Raw genomic sequence first — 23,463 nt, 5'->3', positions numbered from 1 at the left:
GCCACGAAAATGGAAATATTCTCATCTCATTTTCACCTTTTTTGACTTCTAAAAACGAATGATGGACAAAGACGATGTTCCATCTTTTCCATTGGCTTGGAGAGAAAAAGTCCCTCAAAATCAGGTTTCTATATCCTCACTAAGGGCAAGGGCCAGGCTTGAAATTAAGTTGAGTGGGATGAGCAGTTGATTTTACTAAGAGGAAATATATCTCCCTCTCTAGCTTTCCCATTATTTCTCTCTCTCTCTCTCTCTCTCTCTCTCTATCTCTATCTCTATCTCTATCTCTCTCTCTTTCTCTCTCTTTTTTCAAACTGTGTCTGTGTGTCTCTGTCTTTCTTTCACTCTCTATTTCCCTATTTATCGCTCTCAATCTTTTTCTCTCTCTTGTTCGTGCAGCTAACTGAGGAGGCTGTAATTGAATCATATGAGATGAAGATGCAGAACATAATGGTAGTTGTTTGTGCTTTTGTATTAGATTGGTGCTGTAATCTCTCTCCACTCTTTAGATAACCTAAGAGGGACATTAACGCGTTTACCACGTTGGATGTATCTGTCTGTGTCAGAATGTGCTGTGTGAAATATCTAATGACCCAGAGTTTTTCCTGCTCATGCTCGTGTTCAGGAATAACTCCCGTCCCCCTAGTAATAGAATACCAAGGTGTTTTGTATGTTGTGTCTGTTCTTCACCAATATATTACCAAATACATAGTGTGAATCTTGAAGTACTGTACTATGACTCTCTCTCTCTCGCTCTCTCTCTCTCTCTCTCTCTCTCTCTCTCTCTCTGGCGCCCTCTCGCTCTCTCGCTCTCTCGCTCTCTCTCTCTCTGCTCTCCCTTATTATCTCTGTCCAGATCTCAACTTCTTTATGTATTAAACCTAACTGTGTTCCACCACCATCCCTATACTTGCTAGCTAAAGTACATAGCCATTCCACAAATCTTTCATCCTCACCCTAGGCTTGTTCACCAGTTGTGTGTCTACAGAGGATTCTAGAGGGCTTACCTCAGCCCGGTCCCCCAGGCCAATATAAATCCACTCCCCAACCAGTCCACTCTATTAAACATCACCCTCTCTACATCACCAATCAATATATTGTAATTATCACTCTTGTGTTTGTGCACTGCCCTGTCAGCAGCCGAGCTGTGTGTGTGTGTGTGTGTGTGTGTGTGTGTGTGTGTGTGTGTGTGTGTGTGTGTATCTGCACATGCATATATACACCAATGTGTGTGTGTGTGTGTGTTCTCTCCTCTTTGGCTCCCTTCACAACCAATGGAGAGGCTTATTCATCATCATTTAAGGGGAATTCTAGTGATACAACTGTATTTGCTGACGTGTTAAACAGTGCTTAGCCAAAGTGGAGACAAAGCAGAAGCAGGATCATTATAGGTAGATGCATATGCAGGAGGAACGCTGAGCTCAGTCAGAACAGTCTCCCTCTCTCTGTCTCAGTGTATCAGGGCTCTCATTAGTAAACTGTCAGAGGAGAGAGAGAAGAAGTCTGTGTGTGGAGGAGGAGTGTTGGAGGGGTGAGACAGAGTGTGGAAAAGAGAGAGAGAATCACATGCCCAGAGGCCCGACCGGAACCCCAGCAGGCGAGAAAGATGTCTCTTTAACTTTTTCCTTTCCATCGCACCCTCGCTCTACCTCTACCTCCCAGCCCCCCATCCCTCTCTCTCTCTCCACCTCACTTGCCGTCAGCATTAATCCAACTTATCTTATTTCCATCGCTCTTTCTCAATTACGTGGATGTCGATTAAGGCAGCCCCCCGCACCTCTCTGATTCAGAGGGTTTGGGTTAAATGTGGAAGACACATTTCAGTTGAATGCATTCAGTTGTGCAACTGACTAGGTATCCCCCGTTCCCTTTTCCCCTCTCTTTCTCTCTTTCTCTCTTTCTCTCTGTATTGCTGTCTCCACCATTCTCATTCTCTCCTCCCTCCCCCTCTTTCTCTCCCCCTCTCTGTTACTCTAGGAACCAGGCAGACAGTTTATCCCTTCACTCACTCTGACAGAGGAGGCGGAGTAGGTTGTCCCTCTCTTTCCTCTCCTCTTTTCCTCTCTTTGATTCATCAAGCGCTCTTCTCTTCCTCCTCTGGCTAGATTTAATGGCTCTAGCAGCTCCCTATCTCACACACACTGCCATGGCTCAGAGCTGGGATTTACTGGATGTTTGGGGCTGTGTGAGAAATACACACACATGCATCCACTCACACACATAAACATACACGCATGCACAGCTGCACACACATACACACACACACACACACACCATAAACTAGTACTAATTAGCAGCATGTCATTTCACTGATTTGTTACACAACATCCCGTTTCATCACACCCTCCATCAGGGGAGTAAAGACAGCAAATCAGCAATCAGACACTCAAACCATCCATGTAATCATCTAATCATCTGCTCCAGCATACGCCTGATTGCCCCTATAGGGCCTGCGTGTGTGTGTGTGTGCGTGAGAGAGAGAGGGAACACGCGATAAACATACGCAAGCGCACACACATACACACACAAGTCTGGCTGTGACAGGGCTTTAATGTATGTATATACATTAAAGCCCTGTATACCACAGTGCTGTCACAGCCAGACTTTTATGCCCCCCCCCCCCCCCTTACTTCATCCATTCCTCCCCCTCTTCGTGACCCTGTCCTCTAGTCAGCCGAGGGGACGATATGACAGCCTGCTGACAGGCCTGATGGGAGCGCCCTTCGCCCCTCGCCCCTGCTGCTACTCACACATGCACAGACACAGTCACTCACACAAACAGTCACACACACACATACACACACTCTCTCTCTCATACACACACACATGCACACCCATGACTCATCTCATCTCCCTGAGCTGCTGTCACTGCAGAGGAGACCCTTCACCCTGCACAGACGCTTAGCCAGCTGACAACCTCACACACACACAGCTGGACACACACACATCCCCCTACAGAGGAAGAGGGGAATAGGCCGCTGTGAGAGAGAGAGAGAGAGAGAGAGAGAGAGAGAGAGAGAGAGAGAGAGAGAGAGAGAGAGAGAGAGAGAGAGAGAGAGAGAGAGAGAGAGAGAGAGAGAGAGAGAGAGAGAGAGAGAGAGAGAGAGAGAGAGAGAGAGAGAGAGAGAGAGAGAGAGAGAGCAACCCCCATCTTAATTCACATAATGTAGATATTATCCAAAATGTTACATGTACTTTCTCACAGAATAATGATCAGCATCAGTACACTTCTTTATATTACCCCTATATCTGTATTCACCAAAGCCTAACTCACCTTATTCACATAGGTCCACTATGTGGCCACAGTGTGCGTTCATAGGGTCTTGCTGATTGGACGCCAGCCCAGAGACAAGGAGAACGCTGGGGAATTGGGCGCCTTTGTGCCCCTGTGTGTCATTGGGCGTGTGTGTCCTGGCCCCCTGCCATTTCATTTTAAACGAGAGCGTTTGTTTCCCTCGCGTGTCGTAACTCAAACCACATGCCCACCAACATGCCCGCTCTACACAAACAACACTGGCAATGACAGTCATTCACTGTGCCACCCTGGAATCATAATGGTTATGGGTAAGGGGGTCTGGAATCATATAATGGGTATGGGTAAGGGGGTCACCCAATTTCCCAATTTAGTTAAGAGTTCTTTGCACTAGGAGAGGTTAAATTGGCCAACGGAGAACAGCAGAGGGCTTTGTAAAAATCCATGCTCGGGCCAGTAACTAATGCAATTTCATCTGGGAGGAGTTATTTTTTAGTCGTGATGGGGCAGAGGGGTGTGGTAGGGGGAAGGGGGGAGGAGGGGGGAGGGGATCAATTAATCAAATTACTCCCTTGTTTTCCTCTCGTTTCCTCTCTTGCACGATTCTGACAACGCTAGTCACGCAGCGGTGGCGTTGCTGGGCTGAACGGCTGCCAAGAAAGGAGGGAATAAAATAAGAAAAAAAGCTTTCTAAATGAAAAACAAGTATTAAAGTGATGGCTAACAACGTGGACTGGATTGCATTGGTTTGCATTGGTTCTGAGGGCAGTTAGTGTTAGCGTGATTAGCGCAACGGCGGCCATTTTGTCTCCGTCACACATCTCCAGTTTCCCAGGTGGTTACAGATGGGAGATATCAGAGACGGATAGCCATCTTAGGGCAAACAAAAGCTTGATTGAAGTCCTGCGGAGCGCAATGAGAAAGGATCACAGGTCTGGAGCCAAGAGGTGCCATTTCTCAATGCATTGTGGATGTGTCATATTATGATATTCATATTATGATATATGATATTCATAATTAACAGTTTGTTCAGGTTCCAATAATGCAGACGATAGGAAATGGAATCAGAGTGTTATGCAGGATTTATTTGATTCATAAATCATCTAGTTTGATTGAGGCCCGCCGCCCTCACACGCTGTCTGCTCTGCTTCCTGTAAATCTCCCAGTATGTGTCCCAAATGGCACCGTATTCCCTTTTTAGTGCGCTACTTTTGACCCGGGCCCATAGGGCTCTGGTCAAAAGTAGTGCACAATGTAGGGAATACGGTGCCATTTGGGATGCAGACCCTGTATTTCCTATGCCACTTACTTAGCGTCTGATGTGCTGCGATGTTTTCACCTATTACTTTAATGTTGAGGCAATACAACTCAAAGGGAGAGGCATACAATTTCAAGGTGACGTCTGAAGACAGTCGAAGTGAAATGTTTTCTGCAATGTTTTGTCTTTTATTCCCTCAAAAGAACAGGTGCAGACCATTAACTCAGACCATAGCCATCAGATCTTTTATACACTACCAGTGAAAAGTTTGGACACACCTACTCATTCAAGGGCTTTTCTTTATTTTAACAAAAACATTTACATTGTAGAATAATAGTGAAGACATCAAAACTATGAAATAACACTAATGGAATCATGTAGTAACCAAAAAAAAGTGTTAAACAAATCAAAATATATTTAATATTTGAGATTCTTCAAATAGCCACCCTTTGCTTTGATGAAAGCTTTGCACACTATTGGCATTCTCTCAACCAGCTTCATTGGGTAGTCACCTGGAATGCATTTCTTAAAAGTTAATTTGTGGAGCCAATGCGTTTGAGCCAATCAGTTGTGTTGTGACAAGGTAGGGGGGGTATACAGAAGATAGCCCTATTTGGTTAAAGATCAAAGTCCATATTATGGCAAGAACAGCTCAAATAAGCAAAGAGAAACGACAGTCCATCATTACTTTAAGACATGAAGGTCAATACGGACATTTTCAAGAACTTTGAAAGTTTCTTCAAGTGCAGTTGCAAAAACCATCAAGCGCTATGATGAAACTGGGTCTCATGAGGACTGCCACAGGAATGGAAGACCCAGAATTACCTCTGCTGCAGAGGATACGTTCATTAGAGTTACCAGCCTCAGAAATTGCAGCCCAAATAAATGCTTCACAGATTTCAAGTAACAGACACATCTCAACATCAACTGTTCAGAGGGGACTTTGTGAATCAGGCCTTCATGGTCGAATTGCTGCAAAGAAACCACTACTAAAGGACACCAATAACAAGAAGAGACCTGCACACACACACACACACACTGTAAACACACACACTGTAAACACACACACAGCCTTCCCCCACACAAACAGCCGCCCCCAACACACACCACACAGTATGTTCAACAAAGTGTACCTTGCTACATACAGACGCTGCTATTGGACTCAGTACTACCAGCCTTATATATAATGTATTATTCAAGCTTAAAGCTTATGCTCTTTCATGTCTTAATGCTTTACAGTAAAAGCCTCCCCTAGAGATTTCCATTAGGCACATACTCTAAAAAAATATATACATACAGTACAGTTTATTATTATACATACAGTACATGCAGTACTGCAGGAATGTTGTGTTTTATTGTCAGCACAGTAAATAATTGTACGTTTTTTTTTTTTTTTTTTTTTTTTTTTGGGGAGTGGGATTCTTGATGGGAGAAGGGCTCAATCCTGCCAGTCAGGGCCGTGGGTGAAGAGGTGGAGGAGGGAGACAGTGGCAGCTTGTCTACGGTGAAACCTCCTTCAGAATTCCCATCAAATTGCAGAGGCATACACAAACACACACATGCACACACGCACACACACACACACGCACACACACACAGACGTCAGCCAACCTTATCTCCTCTCACTCTCAAGGATGAGAGTCAGACATAGACTTACAGTATTAGACGAACATCCTCTCCTCTTTCTAACAAGTGCTCTCAGAACTATATCTACTGTATAACAGGATCTCGAGATAGTAGGTTATAGACAGTAGAACAGCATCCTGTCTCACTCCATACAAACGTCCCTCTCATCCCAACACATGACATGCTGTTAGGCTGTGCATTGCGTGAGAGGCTTGTTGAAGGCTTCAGTGTTTATAGTATATTCAACAGTGGTGTCTTTTAGTCTGTAGAGAAATAGATGAGCTAGCCAGAGGAACATGTTGTGTCTGTATCATGTGTGTGTTTCGGTAATAAGTGTGTGTGTGTGTGTGTCTCTGTGTGTGAGTGTGTGTGTGTGTGTGTGTAGTGTTCGCTGTCTGAGCTCCAAAACACACATGCATGGAGACACACTGTCTCTCTCTCTTTCTCTCTCTCTTTCTCTTTCTCTCTCTCTCTCTCTCTCCCCCTTTCTCTCCTTCATTCTAGCGTTGTGATTGTTACTTAAAATTAGTTTGTGTTTTATTTGCTCGTATTACAGTATGCGGTCATTCATATCAACTTCCTTTTCCAAATGCCCTTATTGTAAGTCCCTCGGGATAAGAGGGTCTGCTCAGATCAAATATAAAACGTGTGTTCTGTAGAGAGAGGAAATTGACTGTAGTCCACCTTTACCACCATGTCCATTAGCCTTGTGTCTCCATCTGTCACGGTTGGCCAACACACACACATGCTCATCCAGACCACTCACAGGTCAGGTGTCCAATAGGGACTCGGTCGGCACGGTAACTCCAAGGTTTTAGCCAATCGATACGAAAGAAAATGGAGTCAAGTGTGGGGAGTGAAAGCAGACAGCCCTGTGGTCTCAGGAGTGGTCTCTACTTCTTCCTCTTCTAGTAGGAGGAAATTGATACAGTGTAAATTGATGAGTGAAAATACATGAGAAACATAGGAAAGGGAGAATCCTTCTGTCTAGTGGGGTATAGTAGAAATCAGTGAAGGCAAGGGTTTTGGGTTGCAGTAGATTCCTTTTATTTTTAGATGGTAAGGAGTTTGGAATGTCATGGGGGAATCAATGGGAGGATCACTCTACTGTGGAGAGAGTAATGTGTGTGAGAGACACACACACTGACACACAGACGTAGACCGCACACACACACACACACACACACACACACACACACACTGACACACAGACGTAGACCGCACACACACACACACACACACACACACACACACACACACACACACACACACACACACACACACACACACACTGACACACAGATGTAGACCACACACACACACACTGACACACACATTCTCTCACTCACTCTTCCTTAATAATGCAAAAACACGAAACCATTCACTGGCAGGGAGTCTCTCTGCATCTCTCTCTCTCTCTGACACACACTCCTCTTTCGTCCTCTCCCTCTCTCCTCTCATCTCTGAAACGGACACATTTCTCCCCGGTCGGTGCCCCTTTGACCGTTTGATGTGTAGATCTCGCTCTTTTTTGATGCTGTTTCCCACTCACTGTTCTAACCATCTGCTACTCATACAGTTTGGATCACACTAGTGAACAGTGCTTCACCCTCATCATCAATTATCTAGTTGTTTGATTGATGTTTTATTGTGTTTCTCTATTGCTCGGTGGCTTACAAGCGGCTTCAACGTTTGTCTTGTCATAGTACACTCATGAGATGGTGGTTTATTCAAACTTACTTACAGTGAATGCAGTACAGAACCAAAGGTGTTTTGACCTGACCAGGATTGACTTTTGACCCTACAGTCCAGGGCACAGTGTTTCCTGGTCAGGGTTGTGGTGACCTGGTTCTAAGTATACAACAGGTCCCCATGCAGGCATCAAACAGGGCAGCAAGTAGCCTTGCGGTTAAAGCTGGTTCGAATCCCTGAGCTGACAAGGTGAAAGATCGGTCGATGTGCCCTTGAGCAAGGCACTTAACTCTAATTTTCTCCAGGGGTCGCCGTATTACTATGGCTGACCCTGTAAAACAACACATTTCACTGCACCTATCCGTATGTGACAATAACACATTTTTATCTCGTAACCTTCTCCAACCAACTGATCCATGGAAATCATAGTTAATGTAACCTCTGCTCTGTCTGTGTGCTGTGTGTTTGAACCATACAGTAGTTAATGTAACCTCTGCTCTGTGTGTTTGAACCATACAGTAGTTAATGTAACCTCTGCTCTGTGTGTTTGAACCATACAGTAGTTAATGTAACCTCTGCTATGTGTGTTTGAACCATACAGTAGTTAATGTAACCTCTGCTCTGTGTGTTTGAACCATACAGTAGTTCATGTAACCTCTGCTCTGTGTGTTTGAACCATACAGTAGTTCATGTAACCTCTGCTCTGTGTGTTTTAACTATACAGTAGTTCATGTAACCTCTGCTCTGTGTGTTTGAACCATACAGTAGTTCATGTAACCTCTGCTATGTGTGTTTGAACCATACAGTAGTTAATGTAACCTCTGCTCTGTGTTTGAACCATACAGTAGTTAATGTAACCTCTACTCTGTGTTTGAACCATACAGTAGTTCATGTAACCTCTGCTATGTGTGTTTGAACCATACAGTAGTTCATGTAACCTCTGCTATGGGTGTTTGAACCATACAGTAGTTAATGTAACCTCTGCTCTGTGTGTTTGAACCATACAGTAGTTAATGTAACCTCTGCTCTGTGTTTGAACCATACAGTAGTTAATGTAACCTCTGCTCTGTGTTTGAACCATACAGTAGTTAATGTAAACTCTGCTCTGTGTGTTTGAACCATACAGTAGTTCATGTAACCTCTGCTCTGTGTGTTTGAACCATACAGTAATGTAACCTCTGCTCTGTGTGTTTTAACTATACAGTAGTTCATGTAACCTCTGCTCTGTGTGTTTGAACCATACAGTAGTTCATGTAACCTCTGCTATGTGTGTTTCTGTCTCATAGGTTTCTCGGGGTGCCCCCAGGCAGAGGGAGCTGCCCCCTGACAGGACCTCTGCCCTTTGACCTCATCTACACGGACTACCACGGCATGCAGCAGATGAAGCAGCACATGGGGCTCTCGCTCAAGAGACACAAGTAAGTGTCTGTCTGTGTGTGTGTGTGTGTGTGTGTGTGTGTGCATACGCGTGTACATGTCAGTGTGTATAATATACATGTGTCAGTGTGTTGTCATAGCTAAGGTTTACGGTCTGTGTTTATGAGTCCATTATGGCTGCTTATTAGTTGCAGTGCTACTGACGTGTCTCTGCTCGTAACTCACACAGTTAGTTAATCCCTTATAGGTCAGTAAAACCTCTCTGTCTCAGGCCAGACTGTCAGTCCTGTCTATTCCTATGATGGAAGGGGAGAGGGAGGCATCAATACAGAAGGACAGCACCACAGCAGTAACAATAAACACTCTCTTCATCCACTGAGAATTACATGACAGGTCTTCTTTTTGAAGTCCACACACGCATAAATGCATTCCGAGAAACACACAAACACACACACATACACATACAAAACAAGTACTTTTCGTACTTTTTAACTGCATTGTTGGGAAAGGGCTCGTAAATAAGCATTTCATGGCGATGTCTATACTTGTTGTATTCGGCGCATGTGAGAAATAAACATGTATTTGATTTGACACACACGTTTAGAGGCACAGACACAGACACATACAGATACACACTGTCACAACTGTCTGTGAGATGCGGTAAACGAAGTCAGGCGCAGGACACAGAACTCTCGGATACGTACTTTTAATACGAAAAGGATCCAAAAGGACACAGAAAATAACTCCACGCAGGGAGGAAATAACCCGCTCACAAAATAGACAACCGTGAAGGGGAAAACAATCACACACAAAGTACAGATGAGAGACAGGGGTAATTATAAGGGAAACAATTAACATAATGACGAACAGGTGTAAACAATACAGACAAAACTAAACAAACACCGATAACATCGAACGGCAGTAGCTAGTACTCCGGGGACGACGAACGCCGAAGCCTGCCTGAGCAAGGAGGAGGAGCAGCCTCGGCAGAATCCGTGACAGTACCCCCCCCTTGACGCGCGGCCCCAGCCGTGCGCCGACCCCGGCCTCGGGGACGGCCAGGAGGACGCGGAGCAGGGCGAGTTGGGTGACTCCGGTGGAACTCTGTCAACAGGGAGGTATCTAGGATGTCCCTCCTAGGGACCCAGCACCGTTCCTCCGGACCGTACCTCTCCCACTCCACGAGATACTGCAGACCCCCCATCCGATGCCTCGAATCCACGATGGAACGGACTGAGTATGCCGGAGCCCCTTCGATGTCTAGTGGGGGCGGAGGGGCCTCTCGTACCTCATTCTCCTGGAGTGGACCAGCTACCACCGGCCTGAGGAGAGACACATGGAACGAGGGGTTAATGCGATAATTAACAGGCAGCTGTAACCTATAACATACCTCGTTCAATCTCCTCAGGACTTTAAATGGCCCCACAAACCGCCGGCCCAGCTTCCGGCAGGGCAGGTGAAGGGGCAGGTTTCTGGTCGAGAGCCAGACCCGATCTCCTGGTGCATAAACCGGACCCTCACTGTGGTGGCGATCGGCGCTCGCCTTTTGCCGTCTGATGGCCCGCTGCAGATGGACGTGCGCAGCGTTCCATGTCTCTTCCGAGCGCCGAAACCATTCATCCACCGCAGGAGCCTCGATCTGGCTCTGATGCCAGGTTGCCAGAACCGGCTGATAGCCCAACACACACTGGAAAGGAGTGAGATTAGTGGAGGAGTGGCGGAGTGAGTTTTGGGCTATCTCTGCCCAGGGAATATACCCCGACCACTCCTCCTGCCGGTCCTGGCAGTAGGACCTCAGAAACCTACCCACATCTTGGTTTACTCTCTCCACCTGCCCATTACTCTCAGGGTGAAAACCCGAGGTAAGGCTGATCGAGACCCCCAAACGTTCCATAAACGCCCTCCACACTCTAGAGGTGAACTGGGTACCCCGATCAGACACTATATCCTCAGGCACCTCGTAGTGCCGGAAAACGTGAGTAAACAGGGCTTCGGCCGTTTGTAGGGCTGTAGGAAGACCTGGCATAGGGATGAGACGGCAGGCCTTAGAAAACGATCCACAACGACCAAGATCGTGGTATTCCCCTGGGAGGGGGGAAGGTCCGTGATAAAATCCACCAACAGGTGAGACCATCGCCGTTGTGGAACGGGGAGAGGTTGTAACTTCCCCCTGGGCAGGTGTCTAGGCGCCTTACACTGGGCGCACACCGAGCAGGAAGAAACGTAAACTCTCACGTCCTTAGCTAAGGTGGGCCACCAGTACTTCCCGCTAAGACAGTGCACCGTCCGACCAATACCAGGATGACCAGAGGAGGGTGACGTGTGAGCCCAATAAATCAGTCGGTCACGGACCTCGAGCGGCACGTACCTCCGTCCCTCTGGACACTCTGGGGGAGAAGGGTCGGTACGTAACGCCCGCTCGATTTCCATGTCGACCTCCCACACCACCGGTGCCACGAGACAAGACTCCGGTAGTATGGGAGTGGGCTCAATGGACCTCTCCTCTGTGTCATATCGTCGGGACAGGGCGTCTGCCTTAACGTTCTGTGACCCGGGGTTATACGTGATCTTAAAGACAAACCGGGCCAGAAACATGGCCCACCTAGCCTGACAAGGGTTCAGTCTCTTCGCTGCCCGGATGTACTCCAGGTTACGATGGTCAGTCAGAATGAGAAAAGGGTGGTTAGCCCCCTCAAGCCAATGTCTCCACACCTTCAGGGCCTGGACCACAGCTAGCAGCTCCCTGTCCCCCACGTCATAATTGCGCCCCCCGCCGGACTGAGCTTCTTAGAATAGAAAGCACAGGGGCAGAGTTTTGGAGGCGTGCCCGAGCGCTGAGACAGTATAGCACCGATCCCCGCCTCGGACGCATCCACCTCGACTTGGAACGCCAAAGAGGGATCCGGATGTGCCAGCACCGGAGCTGAGGTGAACAGGTCCTTCAAATGACTAAACGCCCTGTCCACCTCAGCCAACCACTGCAAACGCACCGGGCCCCCCTTTAGCAGGGAGGTAATGGGAGCCGCTACCTGTCCAAAACCCCGGATAAACCTCCGGTAGTAATTGGCGAAACCCAAAAACCGCTGCACCTCCTTTACTGTAGTTGGAGTCTGCCAATTACGCACGGCTGAAACGCGGTCAATCTCCATCTCCACCCCTGACGCAGACAACCGGTGTCCCAGGAAGGAGATGGACTCCTGGAAAAACAGACATTTCTCTGCCTTCACATACAGATCCTGCTCCAACAGTCTACCCAGCACCCGACATACCAGGGACACATGCTCGGTACGTGTAGCGGAGTATATCAGAATGTCATCAATATACACCACTACCCCCTGTCCATGCAAATCCCGGAAAATCTCGTCTACAAATGATTGGAAGACTGAAGGAGCATTCATTAGACCGTATGGCATGACGAGGTACTCATAGTGACCCGAGGTGGTACTGAAGGCTGTTTTCCACTCATCTCCCTCCCGAATGCGCACCAGGTTGTAAGCGCTCCTGAGATCCAATTTTGTGAAGAAGCGCGCCCCGTGTAATGACTCCGTCATACTAGCAATCAGAGGGAGAGGATAGCTGTATTTAATAGTGATCTGATTGAGACCACGGTAATCAATACACGGGCGTAAACCCCCATCCTTCTTCTTCACAAAAAAGAAACTTGAGGACGCAGGAGAAGTGGAAGGCCGTATGTATCCCTGTCTCAAGGATTCGGCGACGTATGTCTCCATAGCAGCCGTCTCCTCCTGAGACAGAGGATACACATGGCTGCGAGGGAGCGCCGCGCAAACCTGGAGGTCTATCGCACAATCCCTCTGTCGATGAGGTGGTAATTGAGTCGCCTTCTTCTTACAGAAGGCGCTTGCCAAATCGGCATACTCAGGAGGAATGTGCATTGTGGGCATTTGGTTCGGACTCTCCACCGTCGTTGCCCCTACGGAAACACCTACACACCGCCCCACACACTGATCAGACCATCCCTTGAGAGCCCTATGTTGCCATGAAATGTTGGGGTCATGAGATATTAACCAGGGAAGTCCCAACACCACTGGAAACGCAGGAGAGTCAATTAAATACAACTGTATAGTCTCCTCATGACCCTTCTGCGTTTTCATCTTCAGTGGCGCTGTGACCTCCCTAATTTTTTTTTTTTTTTTTTATTTCACCTTTATTTAACCAGGTAAGCCAGTTGAGAACAGGTTCTCATTTACAACTGTGACCTGGCCAAGATAAAGCATAGTAGTGCAATAAAACAACAACACAGAGTTACATATGGGGTAAAAAACATAAAGTCAATAAATATATATACAGTGTGTGCAAATGTAGCAAGTTATGGAGGTAAGGCAATAAATAGGCTATAGTGCAGAATAATTACAATAGTATTAACACTGGAATGCTAGATGTGCAAGAGATTATGTGCAAATAGAGATACTGGGGTGCAAATGAGCAAAATAAATAACAATATAGGGATGAGGTAGTTGGGTGGGCTAATTTCAGATGGGCTGTGTACAGGTGCAGTGATCGGTAAGGTGCTCTGACAACTGATGCTTAAAGTTATTGAGGGAGATAAGAGTCTCCAGCTTCAGAGATTTTTGCAATTCGTTCCAGTCATTGGCAGCAGAGAACTGGAAGGAATGGCGGCCAAAGGAGGTGTTGGCTTTGGGAATGACCAGTGAGATATACCTGCTGGAGCGCAGACTACGGGTGGGTGCTGCTATGGTGACCAATGAGCTAAGATAAGGCGGGGATTTGCCTAGCAGTGATTTATAGATGGCCTGGAGCCAGTGGGTTTGACGACGAACATGTAGTGAGGACCAGCCAACAAGAGCGTACAGGTCACAGTGGTGGGTAGTGTATGGGGCTTTGGAGACAAAACGGATGGCACTGTGATAGACTACATCCAATTTGCTGAGTAGAGTGTTGGAGGCTATTTTGTAAATGACATCGCCGAAGTCAAGGATCGGTAGGATAGTCAGTTTTACGAGGGCATGTTTGGCAGCATGAGTGAAGGAGGCTTTGTTGCGAAATAGGAAGCCGATTCTAGATTTAACTTTGGATTGGAGATTCTTTATGTGAGTCTGGAAGTTGAGTTTACAGTCTAACCAGACACCTAGGTATTTGTAGTTGTCCACATACTCTAGGTCAGACCCGTCGAGAGTGGTGATTCTAGTCGGGTGGGCGGGTGCCAGCAGTGTTCGATTGAAAAGCATGCATTTAGTTTTACTAGTGTTTAAGAGCAGTTGGAGGCTACTGAAGGATTGTTGTATGGCATTGAAGCTCGTTTGGAGGTTTGTTAACACATTGTCCAATGAAGGGCCAGATGTATACAAAATGGTGTCGTCTGCGTAGAGGTGGATCTGAGAGTCACCAGCAGCAAGAGCGACATCATTGATATACACGGAGAAAAGTGTCAGCCCAAGAATTGAACCCTGTGGCACCCCCATAGAGACTGCCATAGGTCCAGACAACAGGCCCTCCGATTTGACACACTGAACTCTATCTGAGAAGTAGTTGGTGTCAATCCCGACCCCAAAGGTCGGCTATCTAGGGCATGGATAGGGAAGGGCACATCGACTGGTAATATAGGGATCCCTAACTTATATGAGAAATGGTGATCGATAAAATTCCCAGCTGCGCCTGAATCGACTAGCGCCTTATGCTGGGAGTAAGAAGAAACTTCTGGAAACATCACTTGGATACACATATGAACAGCAGAGAGCTCTGGGTGAGTTGGGGCCTTACTCACCGGGAATGACTCATCAGTGCGCTGCCTGCTGCCTCGAATTCGAGGAGACCCTCCCTAGCACCGAACCGCCGTGTGTCCTCGGCGGCCACAGTTGGTGCAGGGGACAGCTTCCTTCCTGGCCTCCCTACTACCAGCACCCCCGAGCTCCATAGGGCTCGGCTCGGAGGTGCTGGGGGATGGAATGGACGGCCCCAGCGCTGGACGTCCGCGGGTAGCCAACAGGGTATCCAAGCGAATCGACATGTCCACCAGCTGATCAAAGCTTAGGTTGGTGTCCCTGCAGGCCAGCTCTCGACGAACGTCCTCCCTCAGGCTGCATCTGTAGTGGTCGATGAGGGCCCTCTCATTCCATCCCGAATTGGCAGCCAGAGTCCGGAAGTCCAGTGCGAATTCCTGCGCGCTCCTCCTACCCTGTCTGAGGTGGAATAGACGCTCACCCGCCGCCTTCCCCTCCGGTGGATGATCGAACACTGCCCTGAAGTGGCGGGTGAACTCCGCATAGTTCACAGTAGCGGCGTCTATCCCTCCCCACTCTGCGTTGGCCCACTCCAGTGCCTTGCCGGACAGACAGGAGATGAGGGCGGACACGCTCTCGTATCCCGAGGGTGCCGGGTAAATGGTTGCCAGGTAAAGTTCCACCTGGAGCAGGAAACCCTGACACCCGGCTGCGGTGCCATCATAAGCCCTCGGGAGCGAGAGCCGAATCCCACTGGACTCCGGATGTGAGACGATAGGAGTAGCCGATGGTGGTGGTATCGTTGGAGGAGGTGTGGGCAAACCTCCTCTCTCCCATCGTCCCAAAGTGTTCATAACGTTATCCATAGCGGCACCAAGATTTTGGAGCATCGCTTCCTGTTGTAGGACGCACTCCTCGAGTGATCCAGTCGGTGCCGTCGCTCCTGCTGACTCCATAGTAAGGTGTGTGATTCTGTCACGACTGTCTGTGAGATGCGGTAAACGAAGTCAGGCGCAGGACACAGAACTCTCGGATACGTACTTTTAATACGAAAAGGATCCAAAAGGACACAGAAAATAACTCCACGCAGGGAGGAAATAACCCGCTCACAAAATAGACAACCGTGAAGGGGAAAACAATCACACACAAAGTACAGATGAGAGACAGGGGTAAATATAAGGGAAACAATTAACATAATGACGAACAGGTGTAAACAATACAGACAAAACTAAACAAACACCGATAACATCGAACGGCAGTAGCTAGTACTCCGGGGACGACGAACGCCGAAACCTGCCCGAGCAAGGAGGAGGAGCAGCCTCGGCAGAATCCGTGACACACACACACATGTTCAGTACTGTCTATCTGACACACACCATTGGCAGATTTTCCTGTTTCTATCAGGGACTTTTCTGCTCGGCAACAAACAGCACCAACTAGAACGCATATTGACAGCACAACGCCCATACCAGCCCATCTTCTATATACAGTATAAGCCAGCCCAGCTGTCAACAGCTTATTATTACTGTTGTACTGGTTGGGTTTTGCTGTGAGGTTAACTATCGATCGTAGCGAGGCGCTGAGAGAACGATGGAGCGAGTTAGAGGGGAAGAAATATAGAGGGAGAGGGGGAGAGTGCAAATGGAAGAGTGGCAGGCCTCTTGACTCAAACTGGCACCAGATAACAGCCGATGCCCATGCCATGTATTTTTAAAATCCAATTATGAATGAGGGATGAGAGAGTTTTGGTATGCGTGCGTGTGTGTATGCATTTTGGCATGAGGTAAGAGCACGATAAGTGGGCCCAATGCTCCAGTTAAATTATCCCAGCAGCTCTCTCTGTGTGTGTATGTGTGTGTATATGTATGTATACGTGCATGTGTGTGTGTGTGTGTGTTTGAGTGCAAGAGCATAGTGAGTGAACCCTGAAATCCACCCAGCAGCCTCTCTGGATGTGTGTGTGTGTGTGTGTGTGTGTGTGTGTGTGTGTGTGTGTGTGTGTGGACGTGTTTAACTATACTTGTGGGGATTAGGGTTAAGGTTAGAATTAGATTTAGGTTTAGTGTTAGTTTTAGGGTTAGGGTTAGGAGCTAGGGTTAGGTTTAGGGTTAGGGTTAAAGTTAGGTTTTGGGGTTAAAGTTAGGGTTAGGGTTAAGGTTAGGGAAAATAGGATTTTGAATGGGACTGAATTGTGTGTCCCCACAAGGTTAGTTGTAGAAGACTGTGTGTGTGTGTGTGTGTGTGTTTGTGTGTGTGTGTGAGTGTGTGTGTGCGTGCGTGCTTGCGTGCGTGTGTGACCAAACAACTTTGCCCAACTGGTCGTAATAGTTTGCTGAGGTCAGCACTAGCAGCAGCTCTCCCAGACAGTGAGTGGCTCAATGGTTATGGAGCCGTGTTGATTTCTGCCTGCCCTAATCGGATGTGAGTTTTAGTGTTGTGAGGCAATGCAGCACATGTCAATCTCTCCCGATCAATTGAGGGTTTGTGGTGTATAAATCAACTACATTTTTGAGTGCTGTGTGATTTGAGGTTTCGAAAAGTAATTTATATCATAACGTTTTGAAAAGTAAGTCCTAAACATATTCAGATGTAGCTATGGTAAACAACCTTATTATTATTTAATGAGAACCGATATGTGAGCTCACATCATAAATCTCTCTGCAACACACAGGAAATGGACATCACTATGAAATGTACTCACTATATGATACATGACATGTACTGTATAAAGCTCAGTATTGATTTGTAAGAAGAACATTCTCCAGAGCTTTCTTCCGCATGGTACATCATATTACAAAGCTATTATACTACAAACATTAATAACTTATCAGTCTAGTCCACACCTTATTGGAGCCTCGTACGCTTTAAAGGATGAAGTAGCCTTTAGACACTGGATTTTCCCCTCTACTTTAACCCCAGATGTAGTACTTTTCCCACAATCCTTAGAGGTTTTGTGCACAAGAATGAGATACGAGCCTTTTATCAGCCCTATCAGCTGAAAGGCATATCATTAATCAAGTGCAGAGCTCCTGGGCCCTTCCGTCTCTGTTTAATTACTTTAGTTTTATATTGCTTCCAACGTCCAGATGCATTAATAATGCCTGGCCAGCCAATACGCTCATTTCCTGGGGGAGGGAGGTGGAGGTGTGGGTGTGTGTGTGCGTTCAGGGGAGGAAGAGGAGGTTCAATGATAGGAATGGGGCAGAGGTCTGGTAAAGATGCTGAAAGCTGATAGTGTGCGGCTTTAAATCACACACACCCAACTGATAACGGGGGCTACGCTATTGATCACTATGTCCGTGTAGAACATGGGGATGTGTGAAACTTACTCCTCAGCCTGAAGTGTCCCCACTTGGGCCAGCTAGCTTGGTAAGACGCTTCAGGAGGGCGGTCACGTGTGCTAGCAAGGCAGAGGTCCTGAGTTCGCGCCAGGTATGGGTCGAATCGGGAGGAAGTGGTACTCGCTAAGCAAGCAGTGTGACGTCCTTTACATACGCATGGTGAATTTACTGCTCTGATAGAGCAGAGCTAGAAGAGGACTACAAGGGTATACATGCATACAAACACACGTGCGTGTACACACACACAATGTTACGTAAGCACACACACTTACTCAGCAACCCAGGCCATTTCTCACCTCACAAACTTACTCACCTCATAAACAGCTACTGGGAGCACTGATCACAGTATTTACAAACCACAGTTACCTTTTTCCCCTTTTTGACCCAGATAGTGTAACGTCCACTGAGTGTACAAAACATTAGGAACACCTTTCATAATATTGAGTTGCATCCTCTTTTGCCCTCAGAACAGCCTCAATTCGTCGTGGCATGGAAAGCTTTCCACAGGGATGCTGGCACATGTTGACTCCAATGCTTCCCACAGTTGTGTCAAGTTGGCTGTATTTCCTTTGGGTGGTGGATTATTCTTGATACAGGAAACTGTTGAGTGTGAAAAACCCAGCAGCGTTGTAGTTCTTGACACACTCAAACCGGTGCTCCTGACACCTACTACCATACCCCGTTCAAAGGCATTTAAATCGTTGGTCTTGCCCATTTACCGTCTGAATGGCACACATACGCAATCCATTTCTCAATTGTCTCAAGGCGTAAACATCCTTCTTTAACCTGTCTCCTCCCCTTCATCTACACTGATTGAAGTGGATTTAACAAGTGACATCAATAAGGGATCATAGCTTTCACCTGGATCCACCTAGTCAGTCTGTCATGGAAAGAGCAGGTGTTCTTAATAGTTTTTGCACTATATTTATCTATGTCAGTGGTTTGTGATGTAGAACACATATTTATCTATGTCAGTGGTTTGTGATGTAGAACACATATTTATCTATGTCAGTGCTTTAAACATAAACGGGAACAGTGGTGGGTGACAGCCTCCCACCCTGTCTTCCCCTTTGGACCGTTCCCTCTACAAGCAGCAATTTAACCAAGATTAGTCTCTTCTCTGATCCTCTGCTAGATATGCTACCAGATATTCCACCCAGTAACTCCAAAGCCATTTCCCTCCTCCTTCTTCTCTCCATCCCACCACACCTCCAGGGTAATCTTATCAGTTGCCGGAAAATTCTCCCATTTTGGAGACGATGAGGGAGAAAGAGAGAGATGGAGGGAGGGAGCGAGGCGGAACTGAAAGTTACATCTCTCATCAATGTTTCATGACACCCCTCTCTCTGTGAAAGCGGCCCCCTTGATTTACAGCTGCTCAAATAAGCATGACACTTTTTAAGACACTCCGGTGCAGATGAGGTGCCGTCTTCAGACGCTCCCTTCGAGATATATCGCTGACGATCTAATTCTCTGTGTCACAGAAATACCTGCATCACCTTGTGCAGTATGGTAAAGATATTATGCCTACAGTGAAATGTGTATAAATCATGTTTATGTGCTTGAAAATAGCCAATTAGCATCACAACAACGCCTTGAATACACACACAGTAAACACTCTCCGAATATAGGCCTAGCAAGCTTTGCTGTCGTGTTGACACAATAACAAAACAGTAATAACGTCCGAACAACGTTGCGGAACAATACCCAGTGATTACATGGTATTAGTCACAGTGGCCACGGTGCAGGCTGTTGTCTTAACGCAGTGAATATTATTTACTTTGAAATGGAGCCAGTGAATCTGGAACACAGTGTTAGAAGGGAAAGTTACGCACACATACGCACACACACACATGCCGCTGCTAAATCGTGACCACCACTGAAAGAAAAACCAACTCTGCCACCGCTGCTGAAAAAAATCCAAGGGAAACACACTCTGTCAAGGGGGCCTTGGTGACAACTAGTCAGGAATACAGATGAGTTATGAGCTATACATGGAAATATAAGATTCTAACTTGCATTTTTTCTGGAATATATGTTATCGATAGACTGCAGCTTTGCTTCAAGTGCTAATGTGTTTACTTGAAAAACTGAAACTGATTCTAGCATAACATTTCAGCACTGTCTCAAACTAGGAGAAACCATGGGTCCATCCATCCATCCACACGCGCACACTGCTTGGTAGGTTCATGGCTCAGGGCAGATAGAGTGGGGGGCAATCCCACGGTAACGGAATTACGCTTTGACTCTGTTTTTTCACTTTCAAATGTATGCCAAACAAAAACCATTGATTTCAAAGTTTAACAAACTATACAACTATGCAAAAATGATTGAGTGGAAGAACTGTGCAGATGCAACCGTAATAAATATCTGCTCCAAAGATGTCTGCAGAAGAAATGGGGTGTCAGCTATGACATGGTACCTTGAGTTTGAAAAAAAAATATTTTTGTTATTGAAGTAAGTAAGTGAAGTGGATTTACGCCCGGTAACAGAATTACGGTAACGGAATTACATCATGGGTCCTTGATCTATACTACACCGAAATGCATAATTATGGATATGATGTCATTCTCTGTTTCACAAGTTTGGACAGCACAGCACAGCACAGCAGAGCACAGTTGTCACGATGTCAGTGTATGCGGTAGACTGAAGTCAGGCGCAGGACACAGAACTCAATGAAAAAACGTATCTTTACTAATACACGTAAAGAAACAAGAAGCCTCCACGCAGGGAGGAATAAACCCGCTCACAAACAACAAACACGCACAGAACACAATGGGAGCCACAGGGTTAAATAGGGGCGGAGTAATCACAAGATGGGCAACAGGTGTGAAACAATCTGACACAACAGGTAGAACATAGAAACATATAACATAGATCGGCAGCAGCTAGTACTCCGGTGACGACGAACGACAAAACCTGCCCGAGCAAGGAGGAGGGGCAGCCTCGGCAGAATCCGTGACAACAGTAGAGCACAGTAGATTATAGTACAATACAGTACAGTAGAGTACATTACTGTATAGTTCAGTACAGTAGAGTACAGTGCAGTACAATACACCACAGCAGAGTAGTGTAGGGTAGAGTTCAATACAGTGCAGTGGAATACAGTACAGTACAGTACAGTAGAGTATAGTTCAGTAGAGTAGAATACAGTACAATATAATGTACTGTACTATACTCTACTTTTCTTTACTGTACTGTACTACTGTATTGTATTGGACTGTACTCTACTGTGCTCTACTCACTGTACTGTACTCTATTGTACTGCACTGTACTGTACTGTGCTATCCAAACTTGTGAAACATACGTCTATGATTCAGATTTGGTCAGTCCGGTCTGTCCGTGGACATTAACATCAAGGCCAGGGTGGCCTGACCAAATTTCATCTACATTTCAACGTCCATGGACGTCCGGTGTCGGTCGGTGCTCAGCGGGTGAGGATACTGGTTAAAGTAAATGGAGGGAGAGGGGGCTCATGGGTAGGTGTTACTAAGAGCTGGGAGAGGTGGCATTAACTGGAGAGTGAGAGATGGAGGCAGAGAGCGGGAGAGAGAGAGCGAGAGAGAGATGCAGGGGTTGTCCAGACTCAGACTGTTTTAACACTCTTGGTTAGACCACCAGACAACAGAAAGACAAAGAAAGTTAACAGCTGAACATAACAGTGTGCCAGTGGAAGGGAGAACAGTAGCAGGTGACCCAACTGTGGTTTGTGACTATTATGATTTCCCATTGTATCCAATTCAGGTGCAGTAATTCCATTATAGATTTTTGGGTAATTTTGGTAACCAAATTGAGTTTAATCACTTAATAATTCATAAACAAAATGTACATCAGTAAAATCACTATAACTAATTGGTATGTCTACCATTACTTGTTACTTCTGTGAACTCGCATTATCCTCCCTCTACATGAAGGAGAGAAATTATCTTAAAGATATGTGGGTTGTTGGTAAAGGTATTACAATGTCACACCCTGAACTGTTTCACCTGTCTTGTGATTGTCCCCAACCCCCACCTCATGGCCTCAAGCAGAGTGCAGCTGCAACGTTTCCTGGGGTTTGCTAATTTCCACCCTTGTTTCATCCGAGGTTACAGCACCCTTGCTTCCCACCTCTCTGCACTCACCTCTCCAAAGGTTCCGTTCATATGGTCTCCAGCAGCTGGCCGTGCTTTCTCAGACCTCAAGCAGCGATTCTCTTCAGCTCCCATCTTAATCCATCCGGACCCGTCCCATCAGTTGGTGGTGGAGGTCGACGCCTCGGACGTCGGAGTGTCACCTGTCATCCTGACTCCCGTCGGACCTTGGCTTTTGGCCGACAACGTTTTTGGTGTCCCACGTAGTTCCTGACGTCTCCGCGTTCTTTGCCGCCTGCACTGTGTGCGCGCAGAAAAAGACTCCGCGGCGAGCTCCGGCTGGCCTCCTTCAACCACTCCCTGTTCCTCACCACCCCTGATCCCAAATATCCCTGGACTTAATCTCGGGTCTCCCTCCGTCAGGCCAGCCTGTCCTCTGGTTTTCATCCCCAGTCGGAGCGAGCCAATCAGGACCTGGAGACGCCTCTTCGTTGCCTTGTCTCCACCAATCCCACCACCTGGAGCCAGCAACTCCTGTGGGTGGAATATGCCCGCAACACCCTTCCCTGTTCTGCTACTGGTCTCTCGTCTTTTGAGCATTCCCTGGGATATCAGCCCCCGTCTCATCGACGGCCATCTGGCGTACACGGTGAGGCGCCTCCTGAGTGTTCAACCTCAAGGCAGGGATTCCAGTACCTGGTTGACTGGGAGGGTTATGGCCCGGAGGAGAGGTTTTGGGTCCCCGCCAGGAATATCCTGGACCCAGCCCTCATCTACCTTCGACACCCCGGTCAACCAGGTATGTCCCAGGGTAGGACGCCAGGTGGTGATCTATTTCACCTGTCTTGTGATTGTCCCCAACCCCCACCAGGTGTCTCCCATTACCTCGTGTATATATACCTGCGTTTTCTGTTTGTCTGTTGCCAGTTCGTCTTCTCCCGTCAAGTCCTACTTTTTCTAGTCTTCCCAGTTCTTATCTTTCTGCCTGTCCTGACCCTGATCCTGCCTGCCTGCCGTCCTATACCTGCCTGACTCTGATTTGGATTATGACTCTTTGCCTGCCTTGACCTACCAATTGTCTGCCCCTTGTACTGTAATAAACTCTGAGACTCGTACTATCCGCCTCCTGTGTCTGCATCTG

At 47.0% G+C, this 23,463-nt stretch overlaps 1 protein-coding gene across 1 annotated transcript in view; it reads left to right on the top strand.

The window, feature by feature from the left end:
* The window catches only part of LOC311130349 (alpha-1,6-mannosylglycoprotein 6-beta-N-acetylglucosaminyltransferase B-like), a gene marked incomplete at both ends in the record, with an annotated part of 96,347 nt that overhangs the window by 53,610 nt on the left and 19,274 nt on the right, over nucleotides 1-23,463 (top strand). Inside the window, one exon of the mRNA XM_084163073.1 lies at nucleotides 9,116-9,247. Coding sequence (XP_084019199.1) covers nucleotides 9,116-9,247 — 132 coding nt within the window. The remainder of the gene's footprint in view (nucleotides 1-9,115; nucleotides 9,248-23,463) is intronic.

The sequence above is a fragment of the Coregonus lavaretus genome (genome assembly GCF_964263955.1).
Source record: "Coregonus lavaretus genome assembly, chromosome: 6".
Taxonomy (NCBI): domain Eukaryota; kingdom Metazoa; phylum Chordata; class Actinopteri; order Salmoniformes; family Salmonidae; genus Coregonus; species Coregonus lavaretus.
Note: the sequence above shows the minus strand (reverse complement) of the source record. Positions and strands in the feature narration are given on the sequence as shown.